General features: G+C 39.1%; 1 protein-coding gene across 1 annotated transcript in view; it reads right to left on the bottom strand.

Annotated features, from left to right (window-relative positions):
• STK39 (serine/threonine kinase 39) overlaps nucleotides 1-19,909 on the bottom strand; it is a 355,446-nt gene that overhangs the window by 233,248 nt on the left and 102,289 nt on the right. Inside the window, exons 3-5 of the mRNA XM_060177764.1 lie at nucleotides 16,880-16,988; nucleotides 11,683-11,824; nucleotides 9,777-9,832 (exon numbers count right to left, since the gene is read on the bottom strand). Coding sequence (XP_060033747.1) covers nucleotides 9,777-9,832; nucleotides 11,683-11,824; nucleotides 16,880-16,988 — 307 coding nt within the window. The remainder of the gene's footprint in view (nucleotides 1-9,776; nucleotides 9,833-11,682; nucleotides 11,825-16,879; nucleotides 16,989-19,909) is intronic.

The following is a 19,909-nucleotide window of genomic DNA, read 5'->3' as shown; positions in this document are numbered from 1 at the left end:
AAGAGCAATACTCACAGAACTATGGTGATGATGGGTGGGAGAGAAGGGGTACAGAACTCCGGTAGAGTGTGTAATGGGAACTCCGGTACACTGCGCAATGGGAAACTACAGCCTATTATCTTACAATCTTGAAAACTACTGTTAACCACAAATTCACAAAATGGCTTATCAAAAATAAGATTAAAATAAATAATGACAATAAATATGAACACTGCTCACAGTACTCTCAAGATAAACAAATAAGCACTAGAGCCAAGAAAGTAAGTACAAATTTCTCTCCTGTTGAACATTTATTTTTTTAAAAAGAATAAACAGGGCCTAAAGAGCATAAAATGTCAAAGGAAAAAAAAAAAGGCACAGGAAGTCCAGTTAAAGCAGTGGACTATTTGTTCAAATATAATGAGTAACAACAAAAAGGACAGTCTGCCTCTGCAATTGCGAGTCTCTGCTTTAAAGTTTCACCTACCTGCCTCACTTTACCTGTCACACAAAGAAACCAACAAGGACTTAGAGATTTCTGTCCCCAGTTTTTGTTTAGGTAGTGATTAGTTGCCTGGTCGAGAAAGTCAGGCTCTTCTTATACAATGGAGTAAGCAGTAGCAATTTTCTACGCCAAAAAATGTGTTTTTAAGTTTACAAATATCTTTAAAGTAATAAACTTGCTACGTATTAAAGAGAAAAAAAAGTTTTAAATATTGTATGAATGCAATGTCGTGTTCAGGTCAGAGAACATGAAGAGAATTAAATGTAAATCCCACAAAGTCATATAGCTCCAGAGACATAAAAGCTGCAAATTCCGATGCCTTTTAACCCACCAGTATACATCTGGGAAATGACTATTCCGTTCGGCGTTATTATACACGCATGGAGTTGCAAACACAAAGAGAACACCAAGGAAGCCAGGAATGGCTGTGCACATGGATCTCACAAGGTGCCAGTCACTATTCTAAGCACTTTCCACAGTGACTCACTTGGTCCTCAAACAACCCATGCAACGGCTATCTCCATGTGCCCTATGGAACCCAACAGTCCCCAAAAAGCAATGGTTATACCACCTACAGTGAGGAAAAAGCCCAAAGGCCTAAGAGAAAGAGAAAAAGTGGGGAAATCTTACATCTCGGGATACTAACTGAGAAAAAGAAAGGGACAGATGTGTTCCAGAAGGTCCAGGGAAGGACCTTAAATCATTAATCTGAACAGAATAATGGGCTGCTGTAACTGGCAGAGTACCGAGTAGCAGAGAAGGCCAGGGCTCACCTGCCTTCACATTTCAAAGCAGTTCACTACTACTCTGGTCTTCTCTGTGAAAAATGATCACTTCATCACAAAACACAGGAAATTTGTTATACTGCCTTATAGTTTAGAACAAGATTAATGAAAAGGTAGCTTCTCAGTCCCTTCATTAAAGATAATTACATTTTTATAACTCACAAAGCCCCTTAGAGCTCAACTACTTACACGTAAAAGTTGAAGTACACAAGAAGCTCTGAGTAGTTCAAGAGTCAGTGTGAGGGGACACCTGGTTGACCACACATATTACAATCTGCAAGGTCTCAGGTTCATGACTTTGGCCCCTAGGAGCAGGGGGAAAACTTTCCAAGTGGTGAAGCAGTGCTACAGGTGTGTCTCTCTCTCTCCCCTCTCTCTCTCTTCCTATCTCCCCCTTCCCTCTCAACTTCTGTCTCTATCCAATACATAAATAAATATAATACAATTTTTATTTAAAGATCCACAGAAAACTTAAAAAAAATCTGTGAGATACTGTTGATGGTAATAAGAGTAATAATGGTAGTATGACAATCAAGAAGGCCACAGACATAGTAGGTGGGTTGGTAGTTGCTGGTGTTCAATACACACTTATGTTCCAGTCACTGTTAAGTCCACTGCACATGAAAAGCGGCATGGATTTTACACACATACACACACACACACACACACACAATGAGGCTCATTATATTTATCTGCCTTTAAAGACACCAAGACTTTTAAAAACAGGTAACTTAAAAGAATAATAATAACAAAAAATATTATGGTATAAAAATAAAAACACGTTACTTGACAAATGTCAAGAGCTCAAAGGTGAGCTAAGAATTTTAAGCAAGCAAGATGACTTTAGAACTTACACTGTCCAACAACTAGGCCACTCTGGTGTTGAATGGTTTGGAGCTTTTGTTCACAAACTGTTCAGCTGTCATTTGTTTAGTTGGAGCAATTCTTTTTAAACCATACCTAGACTGTGGAATAAATAAAGGCACTCTCTAGAATGAGAACAAGGTTGACAAACAAAAAAGTTACTAACTTAGTTCTAACACCTACCAATGTACAGGAGGTAAGACAAATGAATCTTCCCATACTTATGAGTAAGTAATTTTTGGCAAGGAAAACCAAAACATGAAATGAAGAAAAGAGAGTCTCTTCAACAAGTAGCTTCGGAAAAGTAGAACTGAAACAAGCAGATGAATGAAACAGAACCACCACGTATCACCATGCACAAGAGAATCCAAAATCCAAATGAATTAAACACAGGGACATTAAACCAGAACCAACGTAGATGAAAACACTGACAAAACACACTGTTTGCTTTGCACCTGTTATTTTGAAGACTCAAGTCCACCAGCAAAGAAGATAAAAACAAACCAGTGGTACTTCATAAAACTCTGAAGAGCAAAGGGAACTACTACGAAAACAGAAATACACCTTATAGAAAGGAAGATCATTATATGACATACATGAAATAAAGGACAATAACCAAAACACATAAAGAGCTTGCTAAGCTCAGCAACAACAACAATAAATAAATAAAACATCCCTTTAAAAATGGGGAGAAGACATGGAAAGAAGCGTCACCAAATAAAAGATCCAGAAGGCCTAGAGACACATGAAAAAAAATGGTCCATCACTGATTATCTAAGAAGTGCAAACATAAACAATGCGATACCACTTTATACCAGTGAGAATGTCATGCATCTGGATATTTCTCAGAATACCAGAAGCAGATCTACCATATGGCCCAGAAACTTCCCTCTTGGAGATTTATCCAAAGGAAACAAAAGCACCTATCCAAAGAGTTCTATATAGAGCTGTGTTCATAGTAATACAATTTGTAATAGCCCATAGTTGGAAGTAGCCCAACAACAGATGAGTGACTGAGAAAATGGTGTTACGTATACAATGGAGTAATACTCATCTGTTAAAAATGATGAAGCAGGGGCCAGGTGGTGGCACACCTGGTTGAGCGCACATGTTACAATGAGCAGGGACCCGGGTTTGAGCCCCCGGACCGCACGTGAAGGGGGAAAGCTTTGCGAGTGGTGAAGCAATGCTGCATGTGTCTCTCAGTCTTTCCCTATCACCCGCTTCCCTTTAGATTTCTGGCTGTCTCTATCAAATAAAATAAAGATAATTCCACTTAACATAATTCCTTCTAGCTCTGTCCAAGCTGGGTCAGAGAAGGTGAGTTCATTGTTCTTGATAGCTGCATAGTATTCCATTGTGTATATATACCACAGCTTTCTCAGTCATTCATCTGTTGTTGGGCACCTGGGTTGCTTCCAGGTTTTAGCTATTATGAATTGTCAGAAAGTTAAAGATGAGTATGGGATGATCCCACTCATCAACAGAAGCTGACTTAGAAGATCTGAAAGGGAAACTAAAAGCAGGACCTGATCAAATTGTAAGTAGGGCACCAAAGTAAAAACCCAGTGGTGAGGGGTAGACATGTAGCTTCCTGGGCCAGTGGGGGGTGGGAATGGGTGGGAGGGATGGGTCACGGTCCTTTGGTGATGGGAATGGTGTTTATGTACACTCCTAGCAAAATGCAGACATATAAATCAGTAGTTAATTAATATGAGAGGGGGAAATCAATTGTATGTCTCAAAGGTTCTCAAAAGACAAACTGAATCTTTTTAATAGATAGGCTACGTGTTTGATATGCGGACTCTCTCAAAAGCCTAGACCAAGTAGATCAGAAGCATCCAATAGCACAGCTATATACAAGATACTGGGTACTGTACAGCAAACCATAACAAAGGGACTTTTCAAAGTTAACCCAATTAACAAATAATGTGATGATAATATTAACTATTGATTGTCTTTTTGAACCCTAAGACAGCAGGAACCTCACATCTTCACTATAGAGCCCCTACTTCCCCCAGTCCTGGCACCCTTGGATAGGGCTCACTTTCCCGTATGCTTCTCCCAATCCATACCAAATAATATTGCATCCGCCGATCACAACCTAACCAAAGCAACGATTGCCATCTCAACATGCTTCACCTCAGTGTGTATCCAGAGACTTCACGTGTGGAATGACAACCCTTCAGCTTCATTACTCGGGTGAGACCTTTCCTTTTATAGTACACTCTAATTTCATCTCAGGTAGTTCACTTTCTAACAAAGTCCCATAACCTAGACATACACCAGTTTCTGTGAGAGAGAGCGTATGTGCACACGTATCCATAAACTACTGCAAAATATATACCTGAAAGCAGGATTACACTAGAGTTTGCAGTGAGTATCTCCCTAACACTTCCTCTCCACTATTCCAATCTTGGGATCCATGATTGCTCAACAAATTGTTTGGCTTTGTATGTTAACTCTCTTTTCAATCACCAGGTTCCAGATGCCACCAGGATGCTGGCTAGGCTTCCCTGGATTGAAGACCCCACCAATGTGTCCTGGAGCTCAGCTTCCCCAGAGACACACCTTACTAGGGAAAGAGAGAGGCAGACTGGGAGTATGGACCGACCAGTCAACGCCCATGTTCAGCGGGGAAGCAATTACAGAAGCCAGACCCTCTACCTTCTGCAACCCTCAACGACCCTGGGTCCATGCTCCCAGAGGGCTAGAGAATGGGAAGGCTATCATGGGAGAGGGTGGGTTATGGGGATTGGGTGGTGGGAATTGTGTGGAGTTGTACCCCTCCTACCTTATGCTTTTGTTCACTAATCCTTTCTTAAATTAAAAATTTAAATAAAAAAATAAAATAAAAAATAAAAATAAAAATGAGCTTTGCATACTGACAAAAAAAATAAAATAAAGATAATTAAAAAATATATTTTAAAAAATGATGAAGCCATCTGTCTCTTTTATTTCATTTTGAATGGACCTCAAAGGAATCATGTTAAATGAGTGAAATCAAAAAGAGTAGGATGAATACCAGATGATCTCACTTAGAGATATAAGTTAAGAAACAAGGAAAGAGAGAGAAAAAACACAAGGTGAAATTTGGACTGGGGTTAGTGTATTGCACAAAAGAAAAGGACTCTGAAAAAGAAGGCAGTAGACTGGGGTGGAGAGGGCATTGGGGTCCTGGTATGTAATGCAAGAGAAGGACCTAAGTTGTGGGTGAGAGGATTTCACAGCCACTTATCATGGGGAGATGAGAAACTCTATTTATGTATCAATAACTGTACTGTAACGCAACGATTGACACCTCAACATGCTTCAGCTCAGACTGTGTCCAGAGACTTCAGGTGTGGAATGACAACCCTTCAGCTTCATTACTCGGGTGAGACCTTTCCTTTCATAGTACACTCTAATTTCATCTCAGGTGGTTCACTTTCTAACAAAGTCCCCAAACCTAGATATACACGTTTCTGTGAGAGAGAGCATATCTTCACACGTATCCATAAACAAGTGCAAAATATATGCCTGAAAGCAGAAGTACACTAGAGTTTGCAGTGAGTACCCCCCCCCCAACACTTCCTCTCCACTATTCCAAGCTTTGGGTCCATGATTGCTCAACAATTTGTTTGGCTTTGTATGTTAACTGTCTTTGCAGCCACCAGGTTCCAGATGCCATCAGGATGCCGGCCAGGCTTCCCTGGACTGAAGACCCCACCAATGTGTCCTGGAGCTACGCTTCCCCAGAGACCCACCCTACTAGGGAAAGAGAGAGGCAGACTGGGAGTATGGACCGACCAGTCAACGCCCATGTTCAGCGTGGAAGCAATTACAGAAGCCAGACCTTCCACCTTCTGCAACCCACAGAGACCCTGGGTCCATGCTCCCAGAGGGATAGAGAATGGGAAAGCTATCAGGGGAGGGGATGGGATATGGAGATTGGGTGGTGGGAATTGTGTGGAGTTGTGCCCCTCCTACCCTATGGTTTTGTTAATTTACCCTTTCTTAAATAAAAAATTTAAAAAAAAATTAAAAATAACTGTACTGTAAAGCATCAACCCCTCCAATAAAACAGTTTATATATATATATATATATATATATATATATATATATATATTTTTTTTTTAAGAGTAAATGAATGAAGTCCAAAAACTGAAATTCCTGAAGACATTAATGTGTACAAGAAAGTTCTTTTCTATCTGTTTTGGGCTGTACTTTACATTTTTCATAATAAAAAGTGTATTAAAAGGTCTTTGATTTGAGCCAGTGATGGAGCTGACTTGGTCTGCACACTGCTTTGCCCTGTGCTTGAGCCACTTTTGAGCCTGGCCCTCAAAGGAAGCTTCAAAGCTGTGTGGCCTCTCCCCTCCCCCTCCTTCTCCCCACCCCTCCATCTTCCCCTCCTTCTCCTTCTCTAACTCTGTTTCCATTTATAAACAAAGACTTGGGCTTAGTGAGAGTTTTTTGTTTTTTGGATTTTTTTTTTTTTTTTTTTTAGTCATTTACTTCCACCCCCATCCCAAGTCATAATACATGGTACAAAATCCAAATGTTATAAAAGATACATCCTAAGCAGGCCATCATCATCTTGCTCCTGTCTATTTGTACAAATAATGTTTCAGCACATAAGTGTAAACTATCTGTTGCTATCTACTGCCCATTTGGTACTCACATGAGGCATTTCTCACATTTATGTGCTTAGAGCAACACCTCTATAAGCAAGGATGAATCTGGATTTCAGGGGAAACAACAATTATACTATGGGGAATATCATCTTTAAAGTACAGAATGTAAAATTATTAATAAAAAAGCAGATATAATTGTGTGCATCTCTTTATAATGAAACAAATCTTGTCTATTCTCCCAAGTCCTAAATAGAACCTTTCTTTTCTTTTCTTTTTTTTATTAAGATTTGTATCTATTCATGAGAAAGACAGGAGAAGAGAGAAAGAACCAGACATCACTCTGGCACGTGTGCTTCCGGGGATTGAACTTGGGACCTCATGCTTTACAGTCCAAAGCCCCATCACTGCGCCATCTCCCAGACCACACGTCAAACCCTTTCTTTTAGGCTTTTTATAGATTATTTAATAAAAACTGCTGTCCACAAATATTTCCTGATTACAAACTGGCTTTTCCTTCCCACCTAGATCCCCTCTGCCACTCCCAGAAATACACTGTTTTCACAGTGGCCTGAAGCCTATGTTTTCCTAGCTAGAGGAGTAGTCTGTTTCTTTCTTCCTTTCTTTATTTTCCCTTTTGTTGCCTTGTTTTTTATCGCCATTGTTATTATTGTTGTTGTTGCTGTCATTGTTGTTGGATAATACAGAAAGAAATTGAGAGAGGAGGGGAAGACAGACAAGGGGAGAGAAAGATAGACACCTGCAGACCTGCATCAATGCCTGTGAAAAGAACTCCCTGCAGGTGGAAGCCGGGGGCTTGAACCAGGATCCTTAACCCGGTCCTTGTGCTTGGTGCCATGTGCGCTTAACCTGTTGCGCTACCACCTGACTCCCAGGAGCAGTAGTATGTTTCTGCCTGAGCCCTATACAGTATCATCATGTCACATGTCTGTGGACTGGGAGGCTGAGGCCTAGAGATGTCATACACTTCTCTAAGGTGCAAAGTAGGTAACAAATCAGGTTTGTTTGATTTCAAAGCAATGAGGAGTAGCTCCGCAGTGCATAGGCGGTGCTGAACCAGTAATGGTATTTGCCTAAATCTATAATTTCATAGAGAATACCAAAGAAAAGACATTAGTGTTACTTCAGAGGCAGGGTGTGTTTGATTTGAAACAAATCATCCATTCCCCTTTGAATTAAAGAAACAAACAATATTATTAATCTATTTTCATAAGACAGTGACAACAGAACATCAGAACATTGCTTGGCACTAGCAAATAGCAGTGCTGGAAACTGAAGCTGTGGCCTCTAGGACTCAGGCATAAAAACCTGACGTACTAACTATACATTATCAGCCAAACCCCCCTTTTCCATTTTCAAAATAACTTTCTTCTTCTTTACAAAAAAAAAAAATGGTGGGAGGGGGAAATGAAAGTTTTCTTAAGCACACCTAACTAAATGCAGAGCCTGAGGTCAGCACACACGTCATACAACTGGAACATCACCCTGCAAGTTCTCTGGTACCTAGAGAGGAGCTCACAATAAGTCAAGAAGATGACTCAAGCCATATTCTTAGTATGGGGGTGTTTGTTTTTCTGCTGAACTCTTGCATTTCTAATAATAACCCTCAGTGATCAGAACTGTCAAGAGACAAGACAGGGATTAAGGGGTGCAATCAACTTGGATCTAGTAACTAGATACATGAAGAAGCTAATCTTATGCTAAAGATGCATTTCTTCCACATCAACTCAGAAAGCAGCAGACTTGAGTTGATGAAGTATCTGGAGCAAATGTCAACATTTTTCAGGAACAGCAACCAGGCTAGTCATTCTCACCAAGAGTGAGCTGGTGAGATGCGCTGCTAGTATTGCTTTACTGTGTAGAAACCAGTAACAGGCCATCTAACACAGAGAAAAAACTACCCCACCAGAAATGCCAAAAGCATTACTAACTGAGAGAGAGGTAGAGACTGACTTTAATAGACATGGGTCTAATAAGAGTTACTGTGAACATACGACATATTGCCCTTGGTGTCCTGGGATATTTTAGGAGCAAAGACAAAATGAGAAGTTCTGCACATAGAAGACGCTTGTCTAATATATTTGCTCAAGAAGCATTTACTACCTCTGTGTGTCTACCAACAATCAATGACAACCACAAAGAGTCAAATTTAAGTAAAAACAAACACTAGATTTTAAGAGTTCACAATTCTTGTGTCCCCCTCTGCAGAAGTAAAATATGTTAAATTGATGTTTGAACTTTTTAAAGTCATCAAGAAACTCGCAAAAGTATTTTTTGCCATGAGGGTTATCTCTGCAGGAGTGCTCTGCCATACCCAGTAGCTTTTTGTTTTTACTACTTGTGATAGAGACTGAGGGAAACAGAGCAAAAGAAAGCACCTACAGCACTGCTCTCCTACTCAGGAAGCTTCCTCCCTTGCAGATGGGGCTAGAGGCCGGAAGCTGAATTCTCATGCATGGTAGCATGTGACCTCTACCAGATACACCACTACAACCCCATCAAAAGTAGTTTTCTTATAGTTATGTAAGTACTGCATTGTTTCAATCAGGGAGGTAAAAATCATAGGAAATTTTTCAACAAAGGGCTACTTTCGGGGCCAGGTGATGGTGCACCTGGTTGAGCGCACATGTTACAATGCACAAGGACCAGAGTTCAAGTCTCCTGTCCCCACCTGCAGGGGGAAAGCACTGCGAGTAGCGAAGAAGGGCTGCAGGTATCTCTCTTTCTTTTCGCTCTCCCTCTACTCCCCCTTCCCTCTCAATTTGACTGTCCCTATCCAATAAGTAAAGATAATAAAAAAATAAAAGAAAGCTACATCCTAAAATACTATTATTTATAGAGTGGTCTAGCAAAGATTTATTAAAACAATTTGAAAATATATTATTCCTTAGTCCCAAAACTGACCTTAGAAAAGCTTATGTGCACTTATTCATTTCTGAAAAGTAATTCTACATTCCTGGAAACTGTTATACTTCTGTAAACTTGTAAAGAAATTTTATCAATGTTACCTGCTATTTGTACTGAACCATCCTCACCAAGAAGAATATTACCAGCTTTCAAATCCCTGTTGGGAAAAAAATGGAATATGAATTATGAAATGCAAACATTCCATTCCATTAACTCAATAAAAATTTGAAATCTATCATATAATTCAGCTATTTGGCATGTCACTTGATAAATATTAAAATCATATCTGGGAGTTGAGCGGTTAAGGGCACGTGGCGCCAAGTGCAAGGACTGGCGTAAGGATTCCAGTTCGAGCCCCTGGCTCCGAACCTGCAGGGGAGTAGCTTCACAGGTGGTGAAGCAGGTCTGCAGGTGTCTGTCTTTCTCTCCCTCGTCTTCCCCTCCTCTCTCTATTTCTCTCTGTCCTATCCAACAATGACGACATCTACAACAACAATAAAAAACAAGAGCAATACAAGGGAAAATAAATAAATACATATAAAAATTTAAAAATAATAAATAAAATCATATCTAAGACTTTTAAAGCTACAGGGGTATATTGTGACTTTATAGACTGGCCTTGGGGAGTGGCCAGGGTTGTACTAACAAATACCTTACATGAAATAATTGCCTAGGTTTAATTAATGAGTAAATTAGTTTACAGTTACAGAACATCAATGAAATTACAATGCTATCATTTTATCAAACATTAAAGTATATGCACCGTGGTCTGGCACCTACATTATCATGCTCAAGAACACAGGTTCAAACCCTTCAAAAAGAAAGCTTCATGGGCGGTGGAGAAATGCTGCAGGAGTCTCTCCTTTTCTTTCTCCTACACTCTTGCCCTCTCTGTTTCTCACTCTTCATCAAAATGAAAAGGGGGGGGGGAATGGCCATTAGGAATGACAGAGTTTTATAGACAATGAGCCCCAGCAATAACCCTTGTGGCAAAAAATAAAATAATGTGCAGATTATGCAAAGCTATTGTACTTATACCTATTTTTATCTGTGACACAATCCCAAATTAATCTCATTAGAAGTTTAAACAATGAATCTGAGAGGAATAATCATAAATATTAATCATAATATTCTGTGATTTTTTTCAAGTAGAAGTTTTACTGAATATTCTAACATCGAGAAAGGAAATACAGCAATGTAAAAGTGTGGCATCTGCAGTAATGTTTCAAATTATTGAAAGATATAGTGGAATTCCTTAAATATTCATGCTGGGGTAATTACAATGTAACTGACAAATGGCTGTTTACCTTTGACTATTTTTAACAGTCCAAGTAATACTATTTCATACATATACTATGTTATTTTGCTACTTAAGAATTTGCATTTTATGACACAAAAGAACATGAAATCAATGCCTCCACACCTCCTCTCCCACCATGTTGAAAATAAGCACATTACAATGGCAGAAGTAGTCTTGTCAGTGTTAGGAAGTTAAAGATACCATTCAGTTGTACTGAGTATGTAAAACAGTACAGTAACTATCTTTTTTTTCATATTCTGTTCTTATTTTATAGTGAAATCATATAAATCAATACTGAGAATTCCAATAAAACACATCAATACATAGCTCTTTTTCATTTTTTAAAAAATATTGTATTTATTTTGTTTGTTTGGGTAGAAACAGAGAAATTGAGAAGAGAATGGGGAGATAGAGAGGGGGAGAGACAGAGAGCCACCTGCAGCATAGCTTCAACACTTGTGAAACTTTCCCCCTACAGGTGGGGACCAGGGGCTTGAACCCAGGTCTTTGTGCTTTGTAGCATGTGCATTCAACCAGGTGTGCCACCAACTGGTCCCTCATAATGTGTTATTGTTTCATTCTTATGTACACTCCTCCATCTATTTTCTGTAAATGAGAAATAAAATGGCATTTGCCTGCATTATTCCTTGTAAACCAGGACTAACGATACAAGCAAAAGAATTTAAATATCTCTGCAGAAGTCATACCTATGAATTTGACCATTTCTGTGTAGATAGTCTAAGCCTTCCAAAACCTCTTTAAGAATTGTTGCTATTATTGCCTCTTCCAGAACTCCATTCTTGTGTTCTCCTCTGTTGACAATGTATTTTATGATATCCAGCATTGAACCTAAATAAACAGATAGAATAAGAAATAAAACACTGGTGCAGGCACCTTCAATACTTTTTCCAGAATAGTGCAACCTATTTTATTGGATTGTCAAAAAAGTCAGGACACATTTCTGCACAGAAAAACACATCATGACTTTTCTGACAATCCAATAAAAGCTGCATGGGAACAGCAAAACATGACTTTGTCTATTCAATGCAAATATTCACAAGACACACAAACAAGTACATGGCAGCCAGGGATCAAGAATGCTAATTTAGCAGCTGTCAAGAACAATGAAGCCACCGTCTCTGACCCATCTTGGACAGAGCTAGAAGGAATTATGGCAAGTGAGCTAAGTCAGAAAGATAAAGACGAGTATGGGATGATCCCACTCATCAACAGAAGTTGAGGAAGAAGATCTGAAAGGGAAACTAACAGCACGACCTGACCAAATTCAGCAACCTCACATCTCTACTATAGAGCCTCTACTTCCCCCAGTCCTGGAACCCTTGGATAGGGCCCACTTTCCCATATGCCTCTCCCAATCCATATCAAATAATATTGCATCTGCCGATCACAACCTAACCAACGCAATGATTGCCACCTCAACATGCTTCACTTCAGATTGTGTCCAGAGACTTCACGTGTGGAATGACAACCCTTCAACTTCATTACTCGGGTGAGACCTTTCCTTTCATTTCATAGTATATTCTAATTCCATCTCAGGTGGTTCACTTTCTAACCAAGTCCCAAAACCTAGATATACACCAGTTTCTGTGAGAGAGAGCATATGTTCACACGTATCCATAAACTACTGCAAAATAGATACTTGAAAGCAGAAGTACACCAGAGTTTGCAGTGAGTACCCCCCTAACACTTCCTCTCCACTATTCCAAGCTTTGGGTCCATGATTGCTCAACAATTTGTTTGGCTTCGTATGTTTTAACTCTCTTTTCAGTCACCAGGTTCCAGATGTCATCAGGATGCCGGCCAACCTTCCCTGGACTGAAGACCCCACCAATGTGTCCTGGAGCTCTGCTTCCCCAGAGACCCACCCTACTAGGGAAAGAGAGAGGCAGACTGGGAGTATGGACCGACCAGTCAACGCCCATGTTCAGCGGGGAAGCAATTACAGAAGCCAGACCTTCCACCTTCTACAACCCACAATGACCCTGAGTCCATGCTCCCAGAGGGATAGAGAATGGGAAAGCTATCAGGGGAGGGAGTGGGATATGGAGATTGGGTGGTGGGAATTGTGTGGAGTTGTACCCCTCCTACCCTATGATTTTGTTAATTAACCCTTTCTTAAATAAAAAAGAAAAAAAAGAATGCTAATTTAAAGTTTGCAAACACACTTTCTGCTAAGATTCAGGAAGAACATTCTGGGTCAGGAGTCTGAAGATGGCTCAGGACTATTTCAGGGTTAGTCCCTTTTCCCTTATATATAATTGATTACAGAGAGTCCATGATGTCTAAAATGAAAAAGAAAAAGAATGGAGCCAGAAGCTATGAAGAAAGACAGCAATGAACTGCCAAGGGGGGGGGGGGGTGGGAGGGAGAGAGAAGTACACACAGTTATTTAATGCCTAGAACACTTCTGGGAAAGAAGACAAAAAAATGTTGCCTCTAGAGCTGTGATAACCAGAAGATTGCTTTCAGTGACTCTAGGCAATATTTATTTTCATTTATTCAATGTTTGCTGTATTGACTTTCATAATAACAAAATAAATCCCTATTATTTTGTTACTATAAACAGATTAGTATCCTTGGCATTGCGAATTCATGTTTCAACACATATTAATTAATATCCCAAGCTTCTGGGTGATTTTAAAAGCCATAATTACCTGGGGGTTCAACATTTCTTAAGAATTAACAAATGGCTTACCTCAGGAACTGAATTTGGCTTCAGGCTCTCTATGACTAACTAGGAGACTGAATTTCCCTATTAAATATCACTAGCCACCCACCTCGCTTTAAGAGAACTGATGTAATAAAAAATACTACAGATGAAAACAAATGCATATTTCCCCCCACCAGGAGAAATAAAAGATCTTTAAGTTATTGGTTTTGGGTTTTTAGATCATTTACAAAATATACATCAAAAAACAGTTTATCTCATAGAGATATGCCATAGTGGGCATATGTAACCTCTGGTCTCCTGAGAGAAAAATGAACAAGTGTCCACATCTGCCCACATTCACCTCACCTGTGAAAACCTGCATAGAGCTTGTTTCTCTTACCTCAAGAACAGGCAGACTATACTGAATGCTCTTTAAAAGATGGTGATTTTACCACTTTTCCAGGGAAGGGAATAGTGCCAAACTTATAAAAAGTTAATTGCAATAAAAATAAAGTGAGGAAATAATATTCTTATCATGAAGAGAGCTATTTGAGGCTATCCTAAATCCCTGGACAGAAGACTATCTCATAGTGAGGTAACCTCCCCAAGGAAAGAGTATGTTAAGATCACTTCAGTTACAAAGCAGAGCATCATTCCCTGCAGAATCCAGGAGTAATCCCAACACTCAACACAGAAGTCTGGCTCAAACAGGCTTCCTTTCTCTTTCTTCTTCTTTTTTCTTTTTTTTTTTCTTTTAAACTCATTTCTCTTTTTAATTCGGAACCAAAGTGGGCACTCAAGGAAACAATGACTAATAGGACTGACAAGATTGAAAAGAGAACTGAACTGAACTTTCCCAGGCTCCCTACTGAGACATACAAGCAGACCCAAGGCAATTACAAAATGTTCTTCATCTCATTTCTGGGGCTCTACTTCATTCAAGACAGTTTCTTTAAAAAAAAAAAAATTAAGATGCTTCCCTCATACAAAGTTAGTAGGAACTGGATCTGTAGATTAAAATGTGTTCTACAAGTTTAATTCAGCCATACCAGTTTTTACTGCATTCAATTCAGACATTGCTCCTAAATTAAATATCGCATTTAATAGAGATGCACAGGGATAATACCCTGAAAAGAGAACACATTAGAAATATGGTGACACTGGGTGTTACAAAAAGAATTCACTTGGGTTTTCTTTTTCTTTTTTTTTTTTTTCATTTTCTATTTATAAAAAGGAAACACTGACAAAAACCATAGGACAAGAGGAGTACAACTCCACACAATTCCCACCACCAGAACTCCGTGTCCCATCCCCTCCCCTGATAGCTTTCCTATTCTTTATCCCTCTGGAAATATGGACCCAGGGTCACAATGGGGTGCAGAAGGTGGAAGGTCTGGCTTCTGTAATTGCTTCCCTGCTGAACATGGGCGTTGACAGATCGATCCATACTCCCAGCCTGTCGTTCTCTTTCCCTAGTGGGAAGGGGGTCTGGGGAAGCAGGGCTCCAGGACAGTGGATTTTCTACACTTTATCTTAGCCAGAAGGCTGAGAAGCAATGACAGTGGGTTTTCTAAGCAGTGATTCTCCAGGTCTGTGAAAATGAAAGTGATGATACCTGCAATTCTACTTAGCTTTTGAAGTCAATAGGTCCTGTAACCATGAATTCTAGCACAGGTTTCACTCACCATGGATGAAAACTTGGGCAAGTTGCTTACCTCTAATGGAACTCTAGTGTACTTTAAAAAAAATAATAGTAGTAAGGGTTGTAACATTTTTCATTCAAGGATGTTGTCCATATTAAATTAAATAACATAAATAATTTGCCTTGAACAGATCTAAGATTGCTTAAAAGTGATTTGAGCAGGAGTCGGGCGGTAACGCAGCAGGTTAAGCGCACATGGCGTGAAGCACAAGGACAGGTGGAAGGATCCCACCCAGTTCGAGCCTCCCGGCTTCCTACCTGCAGCGGAGTCACTTCACAGGCATTGAAGCAGGTCTGCAGGTGTCTATCTTTCTCTCCTACTCTCTGTCTTCCCCTCCTCTCTCCATTTCTCTCTGTCTTATCTAACAACGATGACATCCATAACAACAACAATAACTACAACAACTATAAAAAAACAAGGGCAACAAAAGGGAAAATAAAATAAGTAAATAAATAATAGTTATAATTATCATTACCTATTAAGTAGAGATATTAAAAGATTAAAATAAATAGAATACAAGAATATGAGCTTTATTATAAATTGTTAGTAGCTTTTATAAGTTCAGCGATCTGAAACTTTATTTTCCTTGACCAAAGCAAAGTTAGGATGAAAATACCGCCATTTCCTATCCACATTGCAAACAAATAATTTAGCATGCAGGAAGTTTCCCTCTATTTCAATGGAAACCCTTACTGACCACTCACTGCGTCCTGGGGTTGCATGAACTGGAAGTAAATTAGTGTGTTGCTTTCTTCAAGAAGCACATGATCTAACTCTACACTGTCCAACATCATAGCTCCTAGCCACCTAAGCTTAATTACATATACGGCCATTAGATTTGAATAGGAATTCAGTCCTTCCTAACACTCTCCACATGGCAAGTGCTCAAGAGCTGCACGTGACCAGTAGAAAGTAGAGAGGCACAGCTACAGGACATTTGCATCACCACAGAACCTAGAATAAGTCACACTGGAAAAACTCACTGAGACAGAATGTTTTAAGGACTTGAATTGTTTGGGGTTTTTTTTTGTTTGTCTGTTTGTTTGTTTTGTTTTTGTTTTAAGTGCTTAAAAAGGAAAAGCAATGAACATTTTTGGAGGGAATAACGGGTGACTATAAAGATGGAACCTTTTAGGATCTAAGCAAATGAACAAGTAGGATAGAACCTAGAGCTGGGAGTAGCACAGGGAAGGGTGTGGAAGCATAAATATCCTCAGTGTGCAGAGGATATTTAAGAAACCCCATTCACCCCAACATGACCAAAGCAGAAAAGAGCACAGATATGACCAGAAATGAAGCCAAGCTATAACAGGCTTTGAATATCAATGTGATAAAATCTGGACCTTAGTCTCTGGACAGGTAATAAAGCATGAAATAAAATCCTGTAGATGCAGAATCAAGAGAATCAGATCTAAAGTTGTATTAAATATGCTGGTCCACACAAATGTGTTTTTTGTTAAAAAAAAAAAAAAGACTAATAATAGCATAAAATAAAAGAGCAAACAAGCATTAACAATAAACCCTGCTTACCTCCACTTAGCAATTTCATAACCAGCCAAAGTTCATCTTTAACCACAAAAGAGGTGTAATAGGTCACTACGTTGGGATGGCTGCATTGACTCATGGCTTGAATTTCTTTCTGTAAAAAAAGAACAAAAGATGACATAGTACTGTAGTGTGAACACTGAGGAGTAGAACACAAGTGAAACACAGTCGAGTTACTTAGAGACTTTCCTGTTAAAAAAAAAGCATATGGTGGTAAGGGGTGGGGGGAGACAGTGGATGCCTAAACCATGGGAAAACTAACACCCCTAATTATCAACTTGCTAGAATTAGAAAGGAAAGGTTCAACAAGTGACTATACAGGCCTGTGCACCAACCACAGGGCAGAGGAGGAGCAAATGAGCCAGAATTATCACCCTGACAACCCCATATTCTACCAGCTGAGTGTCCTGCCATCCACTAACTACCTCCTACCTGAACTGAGGGTCTCAACAGATAGGAAAGATGGGGTGAGTAATTAGGAGACCTGGGCTTGCTGCCACCTAACTCAGAGGGTCAGAGCTTCTCCCTAATCCTAAAGGGAACAACAGAATGGCCTCTGTTTCTCAGAACTGTAGAGATGGGAGTGATAAAACACACCTGGAAAAATTCGAATGGTCATTGTCAAAGTGTCGAGTACGGCAGGTACCCCACCAAGTAGACAAAGGGAAAAGGGGCTAAAACAAGTTTCAGAAGCATCTGATACTACATCCTCTCTAAAAGAGGTACAGTAAGTACTGGTACTGGAATAGAGTCCACTGAGTTATATACTAGAGAAACTTATAATTGAATCACGTCAACAATATAGGAGAACAGTGCTTTTGTTAATCTCTCACTGTTTAGAAGCACTACTATAAACAAAACAAGAGTTTACTATAGATACATCTTTAAAAAGTTCAGAATCAAATAGACAACTTTAATAAACCATTTTTCCACATAAATCAAATTTATAATGGTTTTAGTTTATAAATTCTCCCCTAAGTCCTATAATGTCAGTTAAATGCTAACCCTCAGTCGAAATTACCAAGTCAGTGTTGCTCACTTTCAATGAACTATCCAAAAGTTACAAGAATAACTAACATCACCAGAGAAACCTCATTTGCTTATGTAATATATTAATGATAAAAACGTTTACTTGGGATATTCTATAAATATTTTCAATAATGAGCTTCTGGTTAACTTTGAGTTAACTTAAAGTAGCCTGATTAGAATTCCAATTTGGTTGCCTATATTTACATATCCTCAAATTATTAGGAACAACTCTTTCTGTCAAATATCTTGGCCAAAATAACCTAACACATAACTCATATACACATCTAAATAAAAGCTTAGCAGTTGCTTTTGAACAATGGATAAACATCAAAGAAGAATCACTCTCTTTTCTAGTTTTCTTTTCATTATAATTACATTCTGCCTTTATCACCTCCCTCCTCCAGCCAGCTGATTACAGGTTTTCTAGATCTTGTGCTTTTCAGCTCAGTAGATCCTATCCTTTGAGCAACATCTAAAACGTGAGACGTGGCATCTATCCATTTCTGGTACTAGGTTTTGATACTCGGACAATTCTGAAGGAGAACTGGAACACTGCTCAGACCAGTCCTGGTGCAAGTTCCTCGCTATCTGCTCACTGTGTGTAAGGCCCAATTGAAGGTCTGCAGCATTTGGGAGTCTTCAGTTTAAACAGCTACCCGCCCCCTTGTTCACAGAAATGAGTATGGTATTTCTGAAAGTACACATGCTCTACCTTCTCACTAGTTTAAATTCAATGTAAATGACTTAGTGTTCTAGCTTCAAACCTTGAAATCATTAATCAGAGTACACAATAAGCCACCAATGCTCAGATAATGGAAAATTCTTCTGCACTGAAGCAAAGCTGGGTCAGAGTATGGAAAAACACATTTCCTAGCCCTTTGGATTTAGATGGCTTAGTATCACTTTCTACCTAGTGTATCAGGTTCTCTAACTGCACTGCATGTGTGCGTGTGTTTTGAGAGAGAAAGGACTCTTTCAAGTAACTTATGGATATAACCTATCAAATTCTTTCCCATCAAAATGTTAGGTCTTGAAGGCACCAGCTAGATATTTAAACCTGAAGATTAAAAAATATATATAATACACACACACACACATACACACACACACACACCATTCTTACTAATATGCCTCTAAGGGCACTATAAGAGCAGACCAAAGGTGAATATGCTGAAAGGAAACCTGCATCAGTTTGATGAATCATAAGCTCATTCTTCCATACAGCCTACTTCACCACTTGGCTAAAAAAAAATAAATAAATAAATAAATAAATAAATAAATACCATATCTCCCACTCTCATGCCATCCACAGTACATCTGTGCAGTACAGTCTCAAATGCCTAATGACAGGATGAAATTTAACCTCAGGGAAAAATAAAGTTACCCTATGTTGTGATGGGAAATGTGTAGGCATCAACTCCCACAGCAAGTAATATTTCCTCACAGAGGGTCAAGATATCATTTGTGAAAGACACAGGTGTCCTGTCAATCTAAGCAACCCTTGTTTTATAGATTCACTTTAATTGCCTTCTAGGGACTACTAAAATTTGGTATCTGTATTTCTGCTCTGGCCTTAAATGTTTGTGTACCCTCAAAACTCATAAACTGATAAGAGTTAGGAAGTGGAATTTGGGAGACGTATTTAGGTCATGAGGTTATATTCCACTTTTTTTTAAGCTGAGAAGCCAAGAAAATAAGTACCCCATCATCTGGGGTTACTTTTATTTCTTTATTTATATTTTTCATTACTCCCATCACCAACGATCTGTGTCCCCACCCGCACAGGTAATCACTATAGTTCTCCCACAGTCTTGAGGACAGGTTGACATTTTGTTGTTTTTTTTTCTTCACAATTGTATATTCAATTGTCTATATTCTACATATATGAAAAACCATTCTCTAGTTGTCCTTCACCTCCTTACTTGTTTCACTTAGCACCATATTCTCCCATTTCACATCCCTTTACCCCAAAGGACACAATATCAT

This window comes from Erinaceus europaeus, chromosome 18 (assembly GCF_950295315.1).
Source record: "Erinaceus europaeus chromosome 18, mEriEur2.1, whole genome shotgun sequence".
Classification (NCBI taxonomy): Eukaryota; Metazoa; Chordata; class Mammalia; order Eulipotyphla; family Erinaceidae; genus Erinaceus; species Erinaceus europaeus.
This window is presented reverse-complemented; position numbering and strand designations above follow the sequence as displayed.